General features: G+C 42.8%; 1 protein-coding gene across 2 annotated transcripts in view; it reads left to right on the forward strand.

Annotated features, from left to right (window-relative positions):
* Grin2b (glutamate ionotropic receptor NMDA type subunit 2B) overlaps positions 1–18,076 on the forward strand; it is a 464,983-nt gene that overhangs the window by 121,606 nt on the left and 325,301 nt on the right. For both annotated transcript variants that reach the window (XM_057756416.1, XM_057756490.1), the window contains exon 3: positions 8,286–8,714. In XM_057756416.1, coding sequence (XP_057612399.1) covers positions 8,304–8,714 — 411 coding nt within the window. In that variant the 5' untranslated portion in view covers positions 8,286–8,303. The remainder of the gene's footprint in view (positions 1–8,285; positions 8,715–18,076) is intronic.

Genomic DNA, 18,076 nt, shown 5'->3' on the forward strand with positions numbered 1-18,076 from the left:
AGTTTTTCTTTGATTGCGTCTGACCTTTGAACTCTCTTTCATACATTTTTACCCCCAGTCTGGCTTCAAACTCACTAGGTAATGAAGGATAACCTTGAACTCCCGGTCCTCCTGTAGCATCTCCCGGTGTAGGGATCACAGGTGTATATCGCCACACCTGGTTTTCTAGTACTGAGAATTGGACTCAGATTTTCATGCACGCCGGACAAGAACTCTGTTAACTGAGTCACATCCCTATCCTTCTGGTCTAGAGTCTTAAGATTTAAAATTCCAACTTAAGAGACCGAGAGGAAGGCTCAGTGGTTAAGAGCACTTGTTGCTCCTGCAGAGGACCACAGTTAGGTTCCCAGCCCCCACATGTTGATGCACAACTGCCTGTAACCCTAGTTCCAGGGGAATACGTCGCCCTCTTCCCTCTGTAGAATTTATGTATGTGGAGTACTGACATACTTACAAGCAAACACAAACATAACAAAGATCTTAAAGAATGTCTGACTTAAAATGCAAAGTTAACTTGTAACTTAAAATTGCAAAGTATGCTAATGAACAAATTCTTTTGGTTCCATTTTGTAGACTTGAGTTAAAGTTACATTGGGTTCATGACTCACTTGAGTTATTGGTTCAGACAACGATGTCCTTTGTCATCTCCTGCAATAGAGTTTTACAGTTTTCTCTGTAGAGGTTTGGTTAGGACATTTCCTTGTTAATTCTTAAATAATTCACAGTTGTCTTTGCTGTTATGAATTTTATGTTTTCTAGTTGGTTAGAAGAGCAGTATTGATTTTTTCTAATAGGACCATTTATCTACATGCCCTGCTGAGCTGTATTAATTCAAGCAGTTCTTATATTCTATCAGATTCTCTACGTAGATAACTATAGTCTTAATGAAAAGCTGTTTTTTTTTTTTTTTCTTTTCTCTCTTGTGTTTGAAAGCCAGCCTTTTGGTGCTGAGGTGGGCACTGAGCTTGATAAACAAACACTCTCACACTGACCTACAGCTTTAGTGCCTTCAAAAGATTCTTTTGAAACAGAAACAGAGCCTCACCGAGCATCAGGCTGGCATTTGGACATAATGAGTGGCCTAGACAAACCTTGAACTTGCAATTCTCCTGCCTCAGGTTTCTGACTAGCTAGAATTAGAAGCTCGTACTGCCAGACCCAGATAAGGCTTTCACTTTCTTGATTGATTTTATTAGTGTTTCCAGCAACTCTTTTTTTTAAAAAAAAAAAAAAAATTAGCCTTGCATCTTCTCAGTGTCAAAGTGAATGAGATCAAAGGTTTTTGGTGCATAACTTTCAGGAGAAATTTGGAATTTACTTTCAGTCATCGAAGAATTTTTTTTGTTCGAATATTGCATCTTTTCTGCTGTGACTAGGCACTCCAGTTCATGAAGTATGCCCTCTCTATGGTTTTGAGATTATCGTGTGAATGTTTCCTTTGGTCTTTTAGTATAGGAATTGCTTTAATACACATGTAGTTCATAGTTAGGCTATCCTTGCCTCTTGTTATCAATCACATTTCATCATTGTTACCATCATTATTAGAAATATATCATGCTTTGACTAGCTATTAGTTTATTTTTTGTTTTATGTTCATATGTGATAGAAGCCTATAATCATCTTTCCTTGTTATGTCTGAATCTTTCTCTTTTTATTTTGGTAAAGGTGGAGTAGGGCTGGCAAAAGTTGCTGGCTGCAAACTCCAGTAGTTGGGATAGAGCTAGGTGTTATTTTGATATGTTCTGGATGAGGGTCTCGATGACCAGTCGTTATTTTATTAAAAATATTCAACATGCTTTTGTACTCCTTTTCCTATTTGATATCTTATTAAATACTGTGCATTAAGTTTAAGAGCAACTAATTTTCAGAGTATTTTCATTCATTATTTTATAATTTCTGCTTTATATGTTATAATTGTGTTTTAAGATAAACAATCCTTTACATTTCCCAAGTCTGCCACTCATCTTGTGACTCCATCATTGCCATTTCAAAGCTCATTTGGGTCTGGTTACATCTGTCCTTTGTACTACATCTCATTGAGTTCCTTGTGCTTTCTTTTTTGTTGCCATTGGTTATTTTATTTTATTTTTATTGAAAATTTGCACAATATTCTGGTCATGGTTTCCCCTCCCACATCTTCTCCCATCTCCTCCCCATCCACCTGCCTGCCTCCATGCTGTTTTTTCTCTCTTTCTTTAGAAAACAAAAGGCAAATAATAAAGCAAACAAATACAAATAAGAATTTTAAAAATGAAGAAAAGCACAAGCACACACAGAGTTGGAAATCATAATATACAAGCAATATGAGACAAAAAAATCCACAAAACCGAGGTCTTTATTTGATGTATTCTTTGAGAATTTCATAGATTATATTTTGATGATATTCTTTGCACTCTGTTAACTCCTCTGAGATTGACTCCCACCTTCCTACCTACCCAGCTCCATGCTTGTTCTCTCTCTTAAGAAATGAACTTTAAGGCCAGGGAAGCCAGTTTGTGTTGACTGACAGCTCCTGAGCATGAGGGCTTCCCTGGGGTGTGGTTCACACACCTAGGACCACTCCATTGAAGAAAGCTGAGCTCCTTCTCCCAGAAACCATCAATTACGAGCACCATGTCAGAGAGGTGGGACTTCATGCCCGCATCCCTGCTCAGTGCCAGGATTTTGTCTGACCTGAACCTGTGTGTTCTGTCCCTGTCCCCAAGTTCATGTGTGCATCTACCCCACTGTATATGGAAAAGGCTGTTTCCCCGAAGTCATCCACCGCCTCTGGCTCTTCCAGGGTTCTCCTCAGGGTTGAATGAGATATTATAATCAATCACATTGTCTTGTCTTTGAAATGGATTCAAAGTGTGTGTACTTGGTATTTTCCTGGTTATCCTGACAAATGGTTTGCAGTTCAGTTTTCTTTTATTTCCTTTTTAGCCTTAGTTAGTGAAGTTAGTTGAAAGTTTTAAATATGTGATTTTAAAATATTCCGAAGCCAGACATGGATAGCTGTCTGTGAATTTGAGGCAAGCCTGTTCTACAGAGTGACTTCAAAACATCCAGGGCTCATAACTTTATTTCCCATTGAAATGTGCTTTTTAAAGTGACAGTTGTTACATTTTGATCCCACAGAATCTGCCGGTGCCTTGTACACTGAAGACTCATATGTATTCCCTTGAATGCATTTCTAGATATCTGAGTCAATTCAAGTCTTTTGCTCACACCTTAAAAATCTTTTATGTATTACTTAATCAGATGCCTCGCCTGTCAAATTTATGGCTTTTCCCTCATGGAAAATTTAGCTGCACTTTCCTACATGTCAGCCTGTATTTTTAGATTCATATGTCCTCAGGACTATTCTAGCATTCCGGTGCCCAGGTGACAGTTATCATCATCTTTTGATGGTTTCATTGTTGGATTTTGTCTTGGTATTGTAATGTTGAGATGCTCACATTAACCTTCAGAAAGGTTACACTCACGTCTTTTACAGTGAAGGCTGCTGTGAATTCCCTACCTTCTCCCATGGCAGCTTTTAAAGCCTGCACACCAGAACTTTCCAGCTTTATTCCTGGCTTCGGCAGCTCCTGGGTCTGAAGCGTGGCTTTGGCACTGTTTTATTGGACACAGTCTCCCTGTGCGACCCTGGCTGAACTCAAGCCTTCAGTCTTCCTGCCTCAACGTCCTAAGTGCTGGGATTACACAGGTGTGCAGTGACACCTGTCTAGGTCCCAAACTTTTAATCCCTGGTTGACCACTGTCTGTCATAGTCCCATCACATCTGCTTTCAGCAGAGTGATGTCAGACAGCTTCCTGATTGGGTAGCGCTTGGCAACTTTGGCTTAAAATTTCCTACAGAATCACTTTTCATGCTTCTTATGAGAGTTACCCCAGGACTCAGTTTTCTCTAGGGAAAGCGTTGGTCCATCTCCTCAACCAGATGTATGTACAGACAGTTAGGGACAAGTGTAGGCTGCCACTTGCTGTGAGCACCATGTACCTTAAAGCCTGAAGCCTCTGGCATGGGTCCCCCAGACCAAATGCCAAGGAAGCAGAGGACTGAAACAATGGACGGACAGTCCAACCTTCCTGCCTTCTTGTTGACTCTCTTTGTGCCTCTTTTGTGCATGAATTTAAGACATGGAGCTTCAGGATATTGGCCCCTAGCCTGAATGGCTCCCAAATTCAGCCTCATGGCCAGGTTGCTATCAGCGGAGTCTGTTGTTACTCCCGTTACTGTGAGGACATCAGGTGATACCTTTTCAGAAAGTTATATCCGGAGAGAACGCTTGTCTTTTGCCCCATGTGCGGTCCCTCTTAACATTCGCCTCGGTCTGTCTGACATTCTCTGGCCCCGCATCCCACATGCTGTCCTAAATAGCCAGGCTTCTTGAACAGCTCCTAAAAGCTGAACTCCCTTTGCATCTGCAGAGTAGTTTACAGTCTTCAAAGCACTTCCACATACATATTATCATTGGATCTTCAAACACCCTTCCAGGTATGTAGGTTAGGCCTATTATCATGACTGTAGCAATGACAGAATAGACAGCACTAATTAGGTGACTCTCTCACCCTCATACCCTTCATTAATGTGAGGCTGATTTAAAGTCAGGTTAGTAATTTCATTCATTCATTCATTCTTTTGTTCATTCTCTTTTTCATCTGCCTGGACTGAAACACTCCCAGAATGGAAAAAAAAAGACTTTCAGGATTAGACAAACTTGGGTATGAAGCCCAATTTGCTATATGATCTTGGTCATGTGATTTAACCTCTGAGCTCTCTTTTCCCATTTATAACTCAGGGAGAATCATGACTTACAGTGTTTTTATAGGAATCAAGTAATGCACGAAAAATCTGTCAGCCGTAGTATCTCTCACATGGTAGGTGAATGCTTTAAAATGCAAACTGTTATATATGCCGGTTTATGTGTAGTTTAATGTGGAGGCAAAAGCCTATAATTGGCTATAATTGATAGAATCTTCCCTGTTTATGGTATATGAGGCAAAGCTACATCCCGAGAATGTAAATAGAAACGAGACAGGACATTTCTTCTCTGACTGTAACTTCTCTTAGATGATGATCCTGAATGGTAGAACATGTGCTCATGGCATCTTCAGCATCAAGACTAATGTCCAGGATTGGGATATATAGCATAGTTATAGAACATGTGCTTAGCATGTGCAAGGTCGTGGGTTCAGTTCCCACTGCTGGAGGGAAGGGAAATGAGGGGAAAACACTGTCTGCAAGGTAACTGTTACCCACTACAAGATGGCTGACCTTAGAGGTCTGCTCGTGAGGAGGTCACCTATTGTTAAAGACGGGCTGATGCACTACATTTAAGTGTACTCAACTATCCCAAGCATTAGGTCTACCTCATGAGCTTTGGTGAGAAGTCAAAGGAGGTGCTTCCCAGTTCTCCTCAGGAGGCTGAAGTAAAATGAAGAAGAGAGGGCGAACGCCAAAGAGCACTGCATTCAACATTCTTGGTCTGCCTGAAGAAGGGTGCGGCATTATTTATTTTGGACCACACACTGTCTCTCAACTGCCCACCCCCCATGTCTGAAACTGAGTTTGTACTCAGAGCTTTTTCTCTGTTCAGCTCCTGGTCCCTCTGTCTCTTCTATCTCCCATAATGCATGACTTTGTAAAGAGCTCTGCTCTATCCCGAGTATAGAAGAGATGCTCGGTAAAACCAGATCCTATTCGCTGCATGTCACCACTAGCCATTGCGTGAAAGTATAATATATTGTGTGAGAGAAAATGGAGGCACACGAGAGGTGTTTAAAGAGCGCAAATAAAAGCTTGAAACAGAAGCGCATCAGGTGCATTAAAGTTAATAAACTGTCGTGGCAGAGCGGGCCACTTTCAAATGTGAAGAAATCTAATTTAGGGACTCGTAACTGTAGGATTAAAATCTCCCTGGAAAGAGGCGAGTGGATAGAGTTAGCCAAATTCTAAATGTCTGGGTTCTTGCTGAGAATCAGCCCTTGGAATTGAGCATGTATATTCCCTATTTTTCTGAGATGCTAAATCCAGCTGTCTCCCACTGAATATTCGGTGCCTTTCTTTAAACACTGAGGAGGTGCCCAGTCCCCAGTTCTGCTGACAGACCATCCGTAGCCCATCAGCTCGGGCTTTTGGAACCTATGGAGTCATTGCTCAGTTCCACGGGAACAGAGACCAGAAATCTGTCAAGAGTGAGCTCTGGCGGGTGTGAGCCACAGAGACACTCGTATTATTTCTTTCGGGAGAAGCGAGGCAATCGACCCAGCTCTCCTCTTGGCCATGCTGAAGGATGACCATAACAGCAAGAGTTCCACTAGATTTGCTGCCAAGAACTGGATTGGATTTTTTTGCTTCCTCAGCCACAAACTGTCCCAGCCTCTCACTCCCAAATCACTAATGCCCTTTGTGGTCAGTCTGCTCACTGTGAATACTTCCTGATCTTTCTTTGTTCACTACCTTCATTATAATTTTTTCTTGTTGTTATCCAAATTCTCAAATTTTTAGGTTCCTAAATATCACTCCCCCCTTTTTTTTGGTCAATAAAACAGGAGTGATTAAACCACATTTTCATGTTTGATAGAAAACTGAGAATCTCTTCTAGCACTGGGTATACCTTGTAGGCTGTTTGCTTGGAAAACAATGCTGTATTAATGTATTTGCATTCTGGTATTGTAACAACATTGACCTTAGAGGATTACATAACTGGCTTGGGTTTCGGTTTCTCGATTTGAGAAATGGGAATAAAATGTCTAATTTGTAGCATTTTCATGAGAAGCAAAGAGATTGCATATGAGGAAAATACCTTCCAGTGCACAGTGTATAATATGGAACAATAAATGACCGTTTAAGGCAAAGCAACACGGGCAGGACCCATTCTCATAAAAAAGAGGCACTTAGAGCGAATGATGAGAAACATAAAGAGAAATGACCGAGGCTCAAATTCTACGGAGTTCTGCATCTTCAGTCTGCTGCGTGGTGTGTGATTTGGGAGCCTGTGTGGAAATGAAAAGGGAGGGGCTCTTTGTAGGAAGAAGGAAGTGAGCTATACACAAATATCTAGGCCACCCCCTCAGGAAGTTACAGCTACAGGCTATCACTGGAAATAAAATAGAACTATCTTCAAGGTTGACACTCTGTGATTCCAACCCGGAATAGTATTTGCTTGTTCTTGTATTTTGATGCGTAGAAAGGTCAGGATGATACTGTTTCTTGTAATGCGGTGATTGATGATGCGGAAGGCACTGTGGGGTGTGCAGTGTCCTGGAATTCAAGGTAGAAGACGAAAAGTCAGAAAATTGGGTTCAAAATTGCATCAGGACCTGGCTTAACATTTATGAGCACTTGCTGCTCCTGCAGAAGACTTGAGTTCGGCTTCCAGCACCCACACTGACAGCTTACAACCACTTTAATGACTTCAGTTCTGTGAGATTTGATGCCTCTTCTGGACTTGGAGGGTACCTACACACATGCAGTATATACAAACAAAGCCACACACACACACACACACACGCACACACACACACACTACACGAAAAGGAATCTTATTTTTTTAAGGGCTGCTTCATTTTATTAAGTCTTGGATAGGTCCCTTAACTTCATTGAGCCTTGATGTCAACATACATAAAATGAGATACCAATACTCCTTTTAATTTTTCCCTGCTGGGTGATTGTAACCATGAGTTACAATTAAGTATCCATGTACTGCTTCTCTAATTTAATGTTAAGAGACAGATTCTAAAAGAGAAATACGGAAGTGATTCCCGGCTGTCACTCCTTTGGAGGCAAACATGAGGTCCAGGCAACAAGACCATGGGGCCTCCATGCCTGGAGCTTGCTGGATTAATCTTATCCAGGCCATGTTTTGTGGCCAGCTTCTGCTGAGCCCCCTTTGCCAAGGGCAGCTCAAAGATGGATATAACCAGAGTTCCAGGGGTCCAGGCAAGAGCAAGGCCCCTCCTGCTGGCTTGTGTGTGTGTGTGTTGGGGGGGGGTGTACACATGCGCGCATGTGCGTGCTTGATTGGCCCACACTTCCCAGCACATCCTTGGCTGCTTTATCTCTGTCTGTTGGCTGCTGATTTGTCTTGGTCAAAGATTTATTAGGCTTTTGAAAATTTCTTTTTCTCTCTTCGTACCCAGAGAACATCCGAATTAAGACGCTGGGTTAGGGGGAGAGAAATTGAGCTTCATGAGCAGCAGATAGAGTTTCTTGACTCTGCATCATTCAGACTCTGCAAAGATGTGTTCTGTAGCACACCTCGGGTTTTTAACCATTGTCTCCTTTCTGTTTTCAGAGAGTCGACAAGCTGAAGATGAAGCCCAGCGCAGAGTGCTGTTCTCCCAAGTTCTGGTTGGTGTTGGCCGTCCTGGCCGTATCTGGCAGCAAAGCCCGTTCCCAAAAGAGCCCCCCCAGCATCGGCATCGCTGTCATCCTCGTGGGCACTTCAGACGAAGTGGCCATAAAAGACGCCCACGAGAAAGATGACTTCCATCATCTCTCGGTAGTTCCCCGGGTGGAGCTGGTGGCCATGAACGAAACTGACCCAAAGAGCATCATCACCCGTATCTGCGATCTTATGTCCGACCGGAAGATCCAGGGGGTGGTGTTCGCTGATGACACTGACCAGGAAGCCATCGCCCAGATCCTCGATTTCATTTCTGCTCAGACGCTCACCCCTATCCTGGGCATCCATGGGGGTTCATCTATGATAATGGCAGATAAGGTAAAAAGGAGCAAATGAATTGATTTTAAGGCAAAACTAAGTGGTTAAACATAGAAATTTACCAGGACACATAAAGTGAACAGACGAGAGTTCGTGAACTAGTCTGATAGTTAGGAGATGAAAGTCAGAAAATAATGCTGGTGTAGATGCCCCTAGAGCACTGGTTCTCAACCTGGGGTCTATCGACCTTTTCACAGGGGTCGCCTTAGACTTTCAGAAAACACAGATATTTGTATTATGACTCATAACAGCAGCAAAATTACAATTATGAAGGAGCAATGGAAAGAGCTTATGGCTGAGAGTCACTACAACATGAGGAACGTGGTAAAGGGTTGCAGTGTTAGGAAGGTTGAGAGCCATTGGTCAAGAGTTTAGGACAGATTTATGTGTCTGTTCCTCTATGACTGATAGATATTAAAAGTTGAAGTGTTGATAGATTTTTTTTCCCAAATAGGTATGTGAGTAGATCCCTCAACACTATAAGACACCCCCCTGCTCTATCATGGTTACTATGTTCTCCACCACAATGGTTGTAAGAATTTAAAAAGAAAAATGCCCATGGCATGTAGTTTCTGTCTGTGAAGAACCGAATGTCACAGCACTAGGAAGATGCCCATTTACATCTCAGGATCTGCCCATCCTAAAGCTATTAGCCACACAACCATAGCAGCCATGTGTTCTCCATGGTTAGCTTTAAAGGTAGTTTTAACTGTGGGTTGCACACTAGAGTTGCCTGAAGGGCTCTGAATGGCCCTGAGGTCTACTTCCATCCCAGCCTGGGATTCTGGAGTCTGAAAACCTCAGGTGACTCCAGAGTACGGTTAAATGAGAACATGGCTGTGAAGGTTCAGAAAAGGAATGCCTGAACTCAGGTTGAACTAAACCTCTAAGGACAGTGACTCCCTTGACCTCAGCACTGAGTCTGAAATCTCAGAAAATGCATTCTGCTTGGAGTTTTAAGCTGTTGTTGACTGTTCGGTTGTTATTCCCCTCACTATACTACTCAGTGCTTGCTTAGCTCCCACGGCCATCATTCCTTTCAGATGGACAATGATTCACCCTCTTGCAATACATGGGACATGTGTCACTTTTAGAAACCTTCCCACCTTACTGTTGTTCTCCCGGATTTGTTGCCTTCAGTTTCAGAAGTGCCGTTAGGTCCCTCTAAAGGTCATGCTGTGTGATCAAAAATGGTTGTGGGTACCCCAAAACCTCACCTCACCACACCAAGTATGCTGCTTGACCAGATGAGAACTATCATAGCACAGATTCACCAGAGAAGCCCTTGTGACCAGTGTCGCCACCTATTGGTGGCTGGAGGGACGGCTACTGCTTCTGCCTCCCATTGCTCCATCTAGGGAAGGCTGGGCTGAGAGCGGTATGCAGAGAAGCTTCAGTATCACGAGAGATAGGTGTTCACATGGGCACCTAAATGCATATCAGAAAACAAACACTGGCAGGAGTCGCTCAGAATGAACTTAAACACAATGGAAAAGGCACCAGCTGTGGCAAAACCCACCGAGAGTTTGCTTCAGGTCGACACCATTTTAAAAAGTTGTCCTTAGTCAAGTACATTTTACTTTATGCGTGGTATTCTAAGGGTATTATACTGCACTGGAAGAATGTTGACATGATTAAGAGCCAGATTTCAAAATCATAAATACGTATGTGCTCCGTTCCAGAGTACAACAGATTGGAATGATTTTGTTGCTGCTCATTTGAGTTATTGTGAACCCGTATTATTTCCCTCGAGGAGGGAGCTTGTGCACACGCTGATTGGTAGCATCCCCCTGGTGTCGTTTGAAGATCCTCAAAGATAAGACTAGGAGCTGAGGTGCAATCTGGGTGGAGGTTGGGCTCTCTTGCTCCCTGGTGCATTCTGGGTACTGTGAGGGTGTTCACCGCATGTTAGGCAGTTAGTCTGTCCATGTGTTCTTTTATTTAATACCGCTGAGCTGAATGGCAGTGCCTCTCTTTCAGGAGGGGAAACCAAGGCTCAAAGAGAGTAAATATTACATCCCAAGTGTGGCTGTAGGAGCTGGCAGCCGTACTTTAACTGCAGTTGCCAATTCTATGCCCTATTGCTCTCCCAGGAAAGGATGAGGCTGGTGGAGGCTTCATAAGCCTCACTCGCTCCCTTCTTTTTTGTCCTCTGGCATTGTGGGAACTGCCATAGAACGGGCAGTAGGCTAGCACCTGGTTTAATGTCAGGCAATGCAGGAGGCTCATTGCGGGAGAGAATGAACAAGAACCCGTGCAGTACAGTTCTACAGAGAACCTGCTGACTACTGCCTCCTAGGGGTAAAAGGCAGAATTGACTTGGTAGGTAGTATGAGTTTCAGGGGTTGCTGTCACGAGAGTTGCTATCACTCTTTCTTCTGTCTCCATTGTTACTGCATTCAAAAACCTCACTCCACCTTTGCTTCTCCCCTATTAGTAAAAGGAGGCAAGCAGTGATTGCTTAGGCAGAAGTCCTAACATAGAGTAAACAATGTCTAATTGGGTTTTGGCCCAAGATCAGAAAAAGGAAGAAGGAAGAAAATCCTGGTAGCCAGAGAGTTGGATGCTTGGTCAAGGAGGGTAGGGGGTAGGGTTGCTGGTGGCCCCAGAGGCACTGAGGAGATATGGGTGATTCCCAGGCTGTGCTGAGGAGCGGGTGTAGGCCTGGAGGATCTGCATGGTATCAAAGGGCCCTCCAGGTCACAGGGAGAGATGTTTTGGCCTCAAAGTCTAAGATCAGGTTCGTTTGCTTTTAAATCAAAGTATACATTCAATCGCCATGGTTGCATGATATACGTGTAGAATGGGGATATGTGATTTGCAACAGGATACAGAATTTCAAAATGGAACTGAGCAGGGAACTTTGAGGTAGGCGGTGTCTGTGGCTGAAACTTAGTAACTAACTGGAGCGGGGAGCTTTATCCGTCCTGCTAGAACAGGTAATTGCCTTGCGGTTTATAGTTTTTCCTTTTCATGGAATAGCATTTAGTTGCTCACTTGCTGTATTTGTGGAGCTTTGGATGCCTGAAAGACACCCCTGTTAAAAGGACTTCTGCCTCCGCAGCTGGTCAAAGGGCGTGCGCTCACTTTCGCATGTTTGCATAAGCCAACTGATCAGTGAAAATGTCAGCAGTCTGCCTTCAGTGAGGTAAATGCACATTAGAATATGGCGGAAAGAGGCACAGGGGACAGCGTAGCAGAGCTAGTGAGAACTCAGAAGCTGGAGTCTGAGTGACTGGATGTGGGACTCTGGTTTCCTCACTAGCTTGTTATATGGTCAACTTCAGTTTCTTCTCCCTGTGCAGCAGGAGGAGAGTATCCATTCATGAGTGGTCGAGGATTAGATGATGAGATATGGAGTGTGTACCTACTTAAGTTCCCAGATAAAACTGAACAAGAAACTCAGGAGAGAAATCTGGGAGAGGGCTCTGAAGAAGGGCCCTTGTCTCATCCAGGAGGCTAAGATTAGAGTATGGAAGCCTGCCATGGCCAAAAAGGGTACACCTGCAACAGAAAAGGCTCTAGCTAGCTACTGAAGAACTTGTAGTAGTTGAGAGTGATAACAAGGAATGTTTAAAAATGTATGAGGTGCTTCTTGGCAGTCCCTCACCAGAGAATAAGTAACGTATTTCATTTTGTATTGTTATAATTGCTCTCACTCTCCCTGAGATCCCGGATTTAGGATGAATGTCTGAACTCAGGCTAGCAGCATCACCGTGTCTTCCCAGGGGCTTTCTCGATGGATTGGATTTTCACATTTTAGCTCAGAGATGTTAAGTAACCAGCCCGGAACATCACAGCTTGCAGTTTGCAGTGAACTGGGACTCAACTCCCAGAGACACATGTTTGGAAACCCATGCTTTTTTTGTGTGTACAATTTAGCTTCATAAGACACAGAATTAGGAATTATAAGTCACACATTTCAATCTCCATTCTGATGAGTTTTGGAAATTTCAGCAATCAGATCACTTAAGTGATATGAGGCTCAGTAGACAGTTTGTAAGATATAAATTGATTTCCTTCTACCCAATTTGCATCATTTTGGAGATAAAAGAAAATATGGGGAAAATGTTGCAATGGTACCAAGCAAACAGACACTTGATAAAAACACTGGAGGCCATGAAAATTGTTCTGCCGCTAGCATCAGTGACAATGAAAATGGCTTGGGCAGGAGGCGGGGCACAAAGCAGAGGATGGAGATTGCCCCCATCAGTCAAGAGGAAGTGAGAGCCGAGCTCTACAGTCACATGGAGAAGAGAGGGAAGGGCGCACTGAGTGAGAGTCCAGGTTCAGAACAGATGGGTTGATCAGAGTGAAAACTGACCCCCAAACTTGCAGCTATGCCTTTCTCCTCACTGAAGGCTGTGCGCATGCTCACTGTGGTCTCTGTGGCTCGGACTCTTTTCTAAAGGGCATGGTTCGCACTGATACTCTGAACCATGTATTTTCAGGTTTTTCCTCTTTTCTGATTTTTAATTTTTATTGTCACTGTGTGTGTGTGTGTGTGTGTGTGTTTGCGCGCATGCGCATGCGCAGAAAGCCATTTTGGGGCATAGCGAATAGGATGATGGCCCCTGCTTCTGCTCTCTTCCTCCCTCTCTCTCCACTGTTCATTTTAATTTCTGTCACTTCCTTTGGAGAGAACAAATAAGCCCATGATCATTGCCTTTCTTCTCTTTTTTCTTCTTATTTTCTCATGTGGATTTATTTAGCAAGCATCTTTAAACCAGGATAACTACATGCTGTACATACCTTTGCCCAGTGACTTCTCTGCAGTTTTTGGTGTCTCTTGGTTTTTCACCTGCTTTTGGTTGCCCAGGACACGGTATTCTAGAAGCAAAATGGTATCATGGCATTTCAAATGTAGGGGTACAGCATATGTCTGGTCCATGTTAGTGAGCATTTTAATTTTTCAAGCAATCTTATGAGGTAAGCACTAGCATTTTGTTTCTGTGGAAGGAGAAAATGAATGTGAGTATATATGTACCTGTATCAAAGTCCAGTGGCTGGAAGAATTGTCTGGCTGAATTCTTAACTCATGGATACTTCTTCCCAGTTTGTATTCTGAGGAAGCAAGAAGTCAGGCCTGAACTGTCTGCCTGGAGTTTAACTTCTCTCCACCTTTCTCTCCTTCCTTGAATTGTGTTTTGGGGAAAGATGGGCAAACAGTTCTCTCTAAATACTAGAATGATATAATATTTCCCTTTGTATGCTGTGATTACCATTAATGAATAGAGAAACTGGCTTGGCCTGTTGATAGGGCAGAACTTAGGTAAGTGAGGAAAACTAAACAGAATGCTGGGAGAAGGAAAGCAGGAAGAGAAGCCATGTAGCCCCTGCCAGAGACAGATGCCAAAACCTTAGCTGGTAAACATGATGATACACAGATTAATACAAATGGGTTAAATTAATATATATGTAAGAGTTAGCCAATAAGAAGCTAGAGCTAGTGGGCCAAACAGTGATTTAATAAATACCATATCTGTGTGATTATTTCAGTTTCTAGGCAGCTGGGGAACAAACAAGCTGCCACCTCCAACACTGGAAGCTTAAGGTATAGGGAGCTCTCAGCTCTATGTAGATTCTAGATCTTTCTGTCTTCTGTGTTCTATGTTTCTGGTTGGCCTGCACATCATCTCTTTACAAATGGCCCTTTGCAAAGACTGCCCTCTTGATGTTCAGGGGCCATTTTTGTGCTTTTAAAAATTGAAGACTTAAGCATACTTTTCGCAGAAAAGATGGTCAGAACGTTAGAAAGTTATCAGGAAGTATCATTCCTCATCTGCCTTTCAGGAAAGTGACTTGTCCACAGGAGCACCGTGGCACAGCCAGGAGAAGGTGCTGGCTTTGGAGCCAGTAGATGTGGGTTGTCCTCATTTCTAGCCTTGTGACCTTAGTCCTTCCCTTTAAGTTGCTGAGTGTCAAGTTCTTGGAGTGAGCCTTAGGAAGCGAGTGATGCTATGCTTGGCAAAACTCGGGCCTTCCATATGTGCTGTGATGTGTTTCCATTCAGCAGACCATCTTGAATATCAAGGGAAATAGATCGTTATTAACTGAAAGAAAAGTCCTTGGGGCATTTGTTTTCTTCATCTGAGACATGGTGGCTTAATTATCCTAAGTTGTTACGCAGGTATGATGGGAAAGACTGACATTGATAACCATTTATTTTTGGCAACCTCTGGGCCAGTCACTTGATTCCAGCTAGTTACCTCACACATATTATCTCATCCTATGTCTTTGTTTAATTTATGAGACAACTTGTCTCCATCTTACAGATGAGGAAGCTGTAGGTCAAAGAGACTTAGTGATGCTTCTCAGGACCTCTAAGTAGTGATCTGCTCATAATGGCTTAGACAAATGGCATCTCAGCAAGGAGTCTGGAGGTGACCCACTCTAGAGGTGGGTCAATGGCCGAATGATGTCAGGATTGCTGTGTGGGGTCCTTTGGTATTTTTGTTGTGATTGGGATGTGGCTGTTCTCAACACAGATGCCATGTCCTTATTTGAGGAAGGGAAAACGTTAAGGGAGTGTAAGATTAGGAAGCATCATTCGTTCTCATAGCAGCATCCCAAATGTTCATCCTCATCTCAGCATCCCAAATGTTCATCCTCATCGCAGCATCCCAAATGATGTCAGTAACAGGACCGGCCCTTGGAGATGTCCAGTCTCTGTGGTAGGGTGACAAGGGGGCATAGAGGTGAGACTTTGAAGGCATATCTTAAAGAAAGTGATAATCAGTAATTCAGCTACTATCCTTTTGATGCAAAAGCCCAAACATCTCTGATTTCTCCTGCCTCACCCCAATTGCTGCTCTGTGTCCTTGCTTCAGTCTCTTCAGATGTCCCCCAGAGCACAGCTTCCTGAACTTCTTCCACTCATGACCCCTTTTGGCTTGAGAAATTTTTATGTGACTCGAAGTGTGAAGGCATATAATATAAGTATTCAAATCAAACATTAACTATAGTAAATCACAAAGAAATTTCTTTTAAAACAATTATTTGGTATGTGTATAATTTTCCAGATGAAAGCAAATTTGAATGTTAATGAGATGGCTGTGGTCATTTCATTTTACATAAAGAATGAAATCTTCGCTGACTATTTGATGTTGTAGGACAGAGAGCATCTTCAGTGTTTTTCAAACTTGAATGACACTTGAAATTCATAATTCTTAGGCCGGGCAGTGGTGGCGCATGCCTTTAATCCCAGCACTCGGGAGGCAGAGGCAGGCAGATCTCTGGGAGTTCGAAGGCCAGCCTGGTCTACAAGAGCTAGTTCTGGGACAGGCACCAAAGCTACAGAGAAACCCTGTCTCGAAAAACCAAAAAAAAAAAAAAAATTCATAAATAATAATGACTATCCCTTCACATAAATATACGTAGTAATAATTAGCAGAAGTATGTTGGAGACGATTTCCAAAATGTTGGAAATTCTGCCCTAACCCCAAACCCAAACTCACTTAATGATTTTTTTTTTAAATGAGACTCAAGTCAGTAAGTCAAATGGTAATTTAAAAAATCAAACATTTTTACATGATACAATTTAGGATATACTAATTTGATATTTCCACACTGAAGAATGATGGTCAAAAAACTTTAAGTTTTTGTTTCCCATAATTAAATCATTATGTTGCAGTAAAAGCAGAGAACCTTATATGCACCATAAACACTGCAGTTATAACAGACAACAGCCTCAGATCTGGGCTGGGTGTTTTAGGCGTGGTCTCTTAGCAGTTCATTGCATGATGGCATACACAGTGGAAAGTGTGCATGTTGTATGTTCTGAACTAAGGCTACGCGTGTGAAGTCCCACAATAAACACAAGTGAGCAAAGCTGGAAAAACCTTGATTTGTTAAATGCTTGATTCTGAATTCAGTTTTGGTTATTACATGTTTAGAAACCTTTTACTGATGGGGTCCTGACCCATGGCTTAGGACACCATGTTTAGATACTTGATTGCCAGTTGTCACCTTTGCTCTCCGTAGTTGTGGTTATTAGTGTACTCTTTCTTCTTTACATCTTCACTCTTAGGGATTCTTAGGGGGTGTTTAGAAGCATATGGGGGTTTCATTGGATGGCACAATAGCTGTTATATGTGTTTGTTCGTGTTTGTATATGCACCATAGACACTTAAAATCCAGACACCAAGCAAGTACCCCACCGTAGTATTAGCATCCATGGCCAAGAATAGTTTCCAAATATCGGTTGTATATCCGTGGAGACGTATCTCTGTGACCCACAAAAATACTCAAATCACATCCATGTTAGTAAATATAAGCAAATACGAAAGCTCCCTGATCCTCATTCCCCCCTTTTGTTATGACCTTAAAAGGAGGTCTCAAACCAGGTGGTAGTGGCACACGCCTTTAATCCCAGCACTCGGGAGGCAGAGGCAGGCAGAACTCTGTGAGTTCAAGTCCAGCCTGGTCTACAAGAGCTAGTTCCAGGACAGTCTCCAAAGCTACAGAGAAATCTTGTCTCAAAAAACAAACAAACAAACAAACAAACAAACAAACAATCAAGAGGTCTGAAATCGTGGTTTTTCACTTCTTCATCTCCCACTTTCTCCAAACTGCCTGAGTCAATAGATTTCCAAGTTTGTTTTTGACTTTCTGAAGCACCGTTGACCTTTTTAATGCTAGTCACAAAAAAATTATATGACAAGCGCAATTAGATGCATCACAGATTGGTGACAGTGGGAATGGGAGTGGTTAGGACTTTGACATGGGGAGGCTGTCGAAGTGAAAATGTGTAGTAAGCAGTTGAATTTGGGTTCAGAGGTAAAGAGAGTTTTGTGGGCTGGGCATCTAGATCACTACATTAGTTAGATCATATAACTCTCCTTTGTAGGAAGAGGGTGATTGAAAGCATGAGCATGATAAGGTTCGGGTGAACAGTGGAAAGAGGGGGTGAGGGGTCAGAGTGAAATGTTGCCTGCAGTGAGTGCATCAGGAGCAAAGTTTAGGCTCAGGTGTCAAGAGCAGATCCTCTTGTTTAGAGGTTACAAGATAGAACAGCAGGTGTGTAATCAAGGACTGAACCCTTGGTTCTAACTCCAGCATAGAACTTTAAATACTGGGGGTTAAGGACAGAGCCTTGGATGTAGGGGGTCAAGGGCAGAAACTTGACTGAAGCACAATTTGTGGAGTGTCCAGGACAGATGAAGGGCATAGTGAAGGTCAGAGAGAATTCCTGTAATGACAGTAAGAGAAGAAGAGAAAGAAGAGAAGAGATGGAGATTAGAAACCAAGAGAAAAAGGATACTCAGAAGGGAACCCAAGAGAGAGCCCACTCTCAAAGGATGATACTTAAAATTGTGTAATCAGCCAAGGGCTCTCTCTCCCCTCCAGCAATAATCAAGTTC

Source organism: Chionomys nivalis, chromosome 1 (assembly GCF_950005125.1).
Source record: "Chionomys nivalis chromosome 1, mChiNiv1.1, whole genome shotgun sequence".
Classification (NCBI taxonomy): domain Eukaryota; kingdom Metazoa; phylum Chordata; class Mammalia; order Rodentia; family Cricetidae; genus Chionomys; species Chionomys nivalis.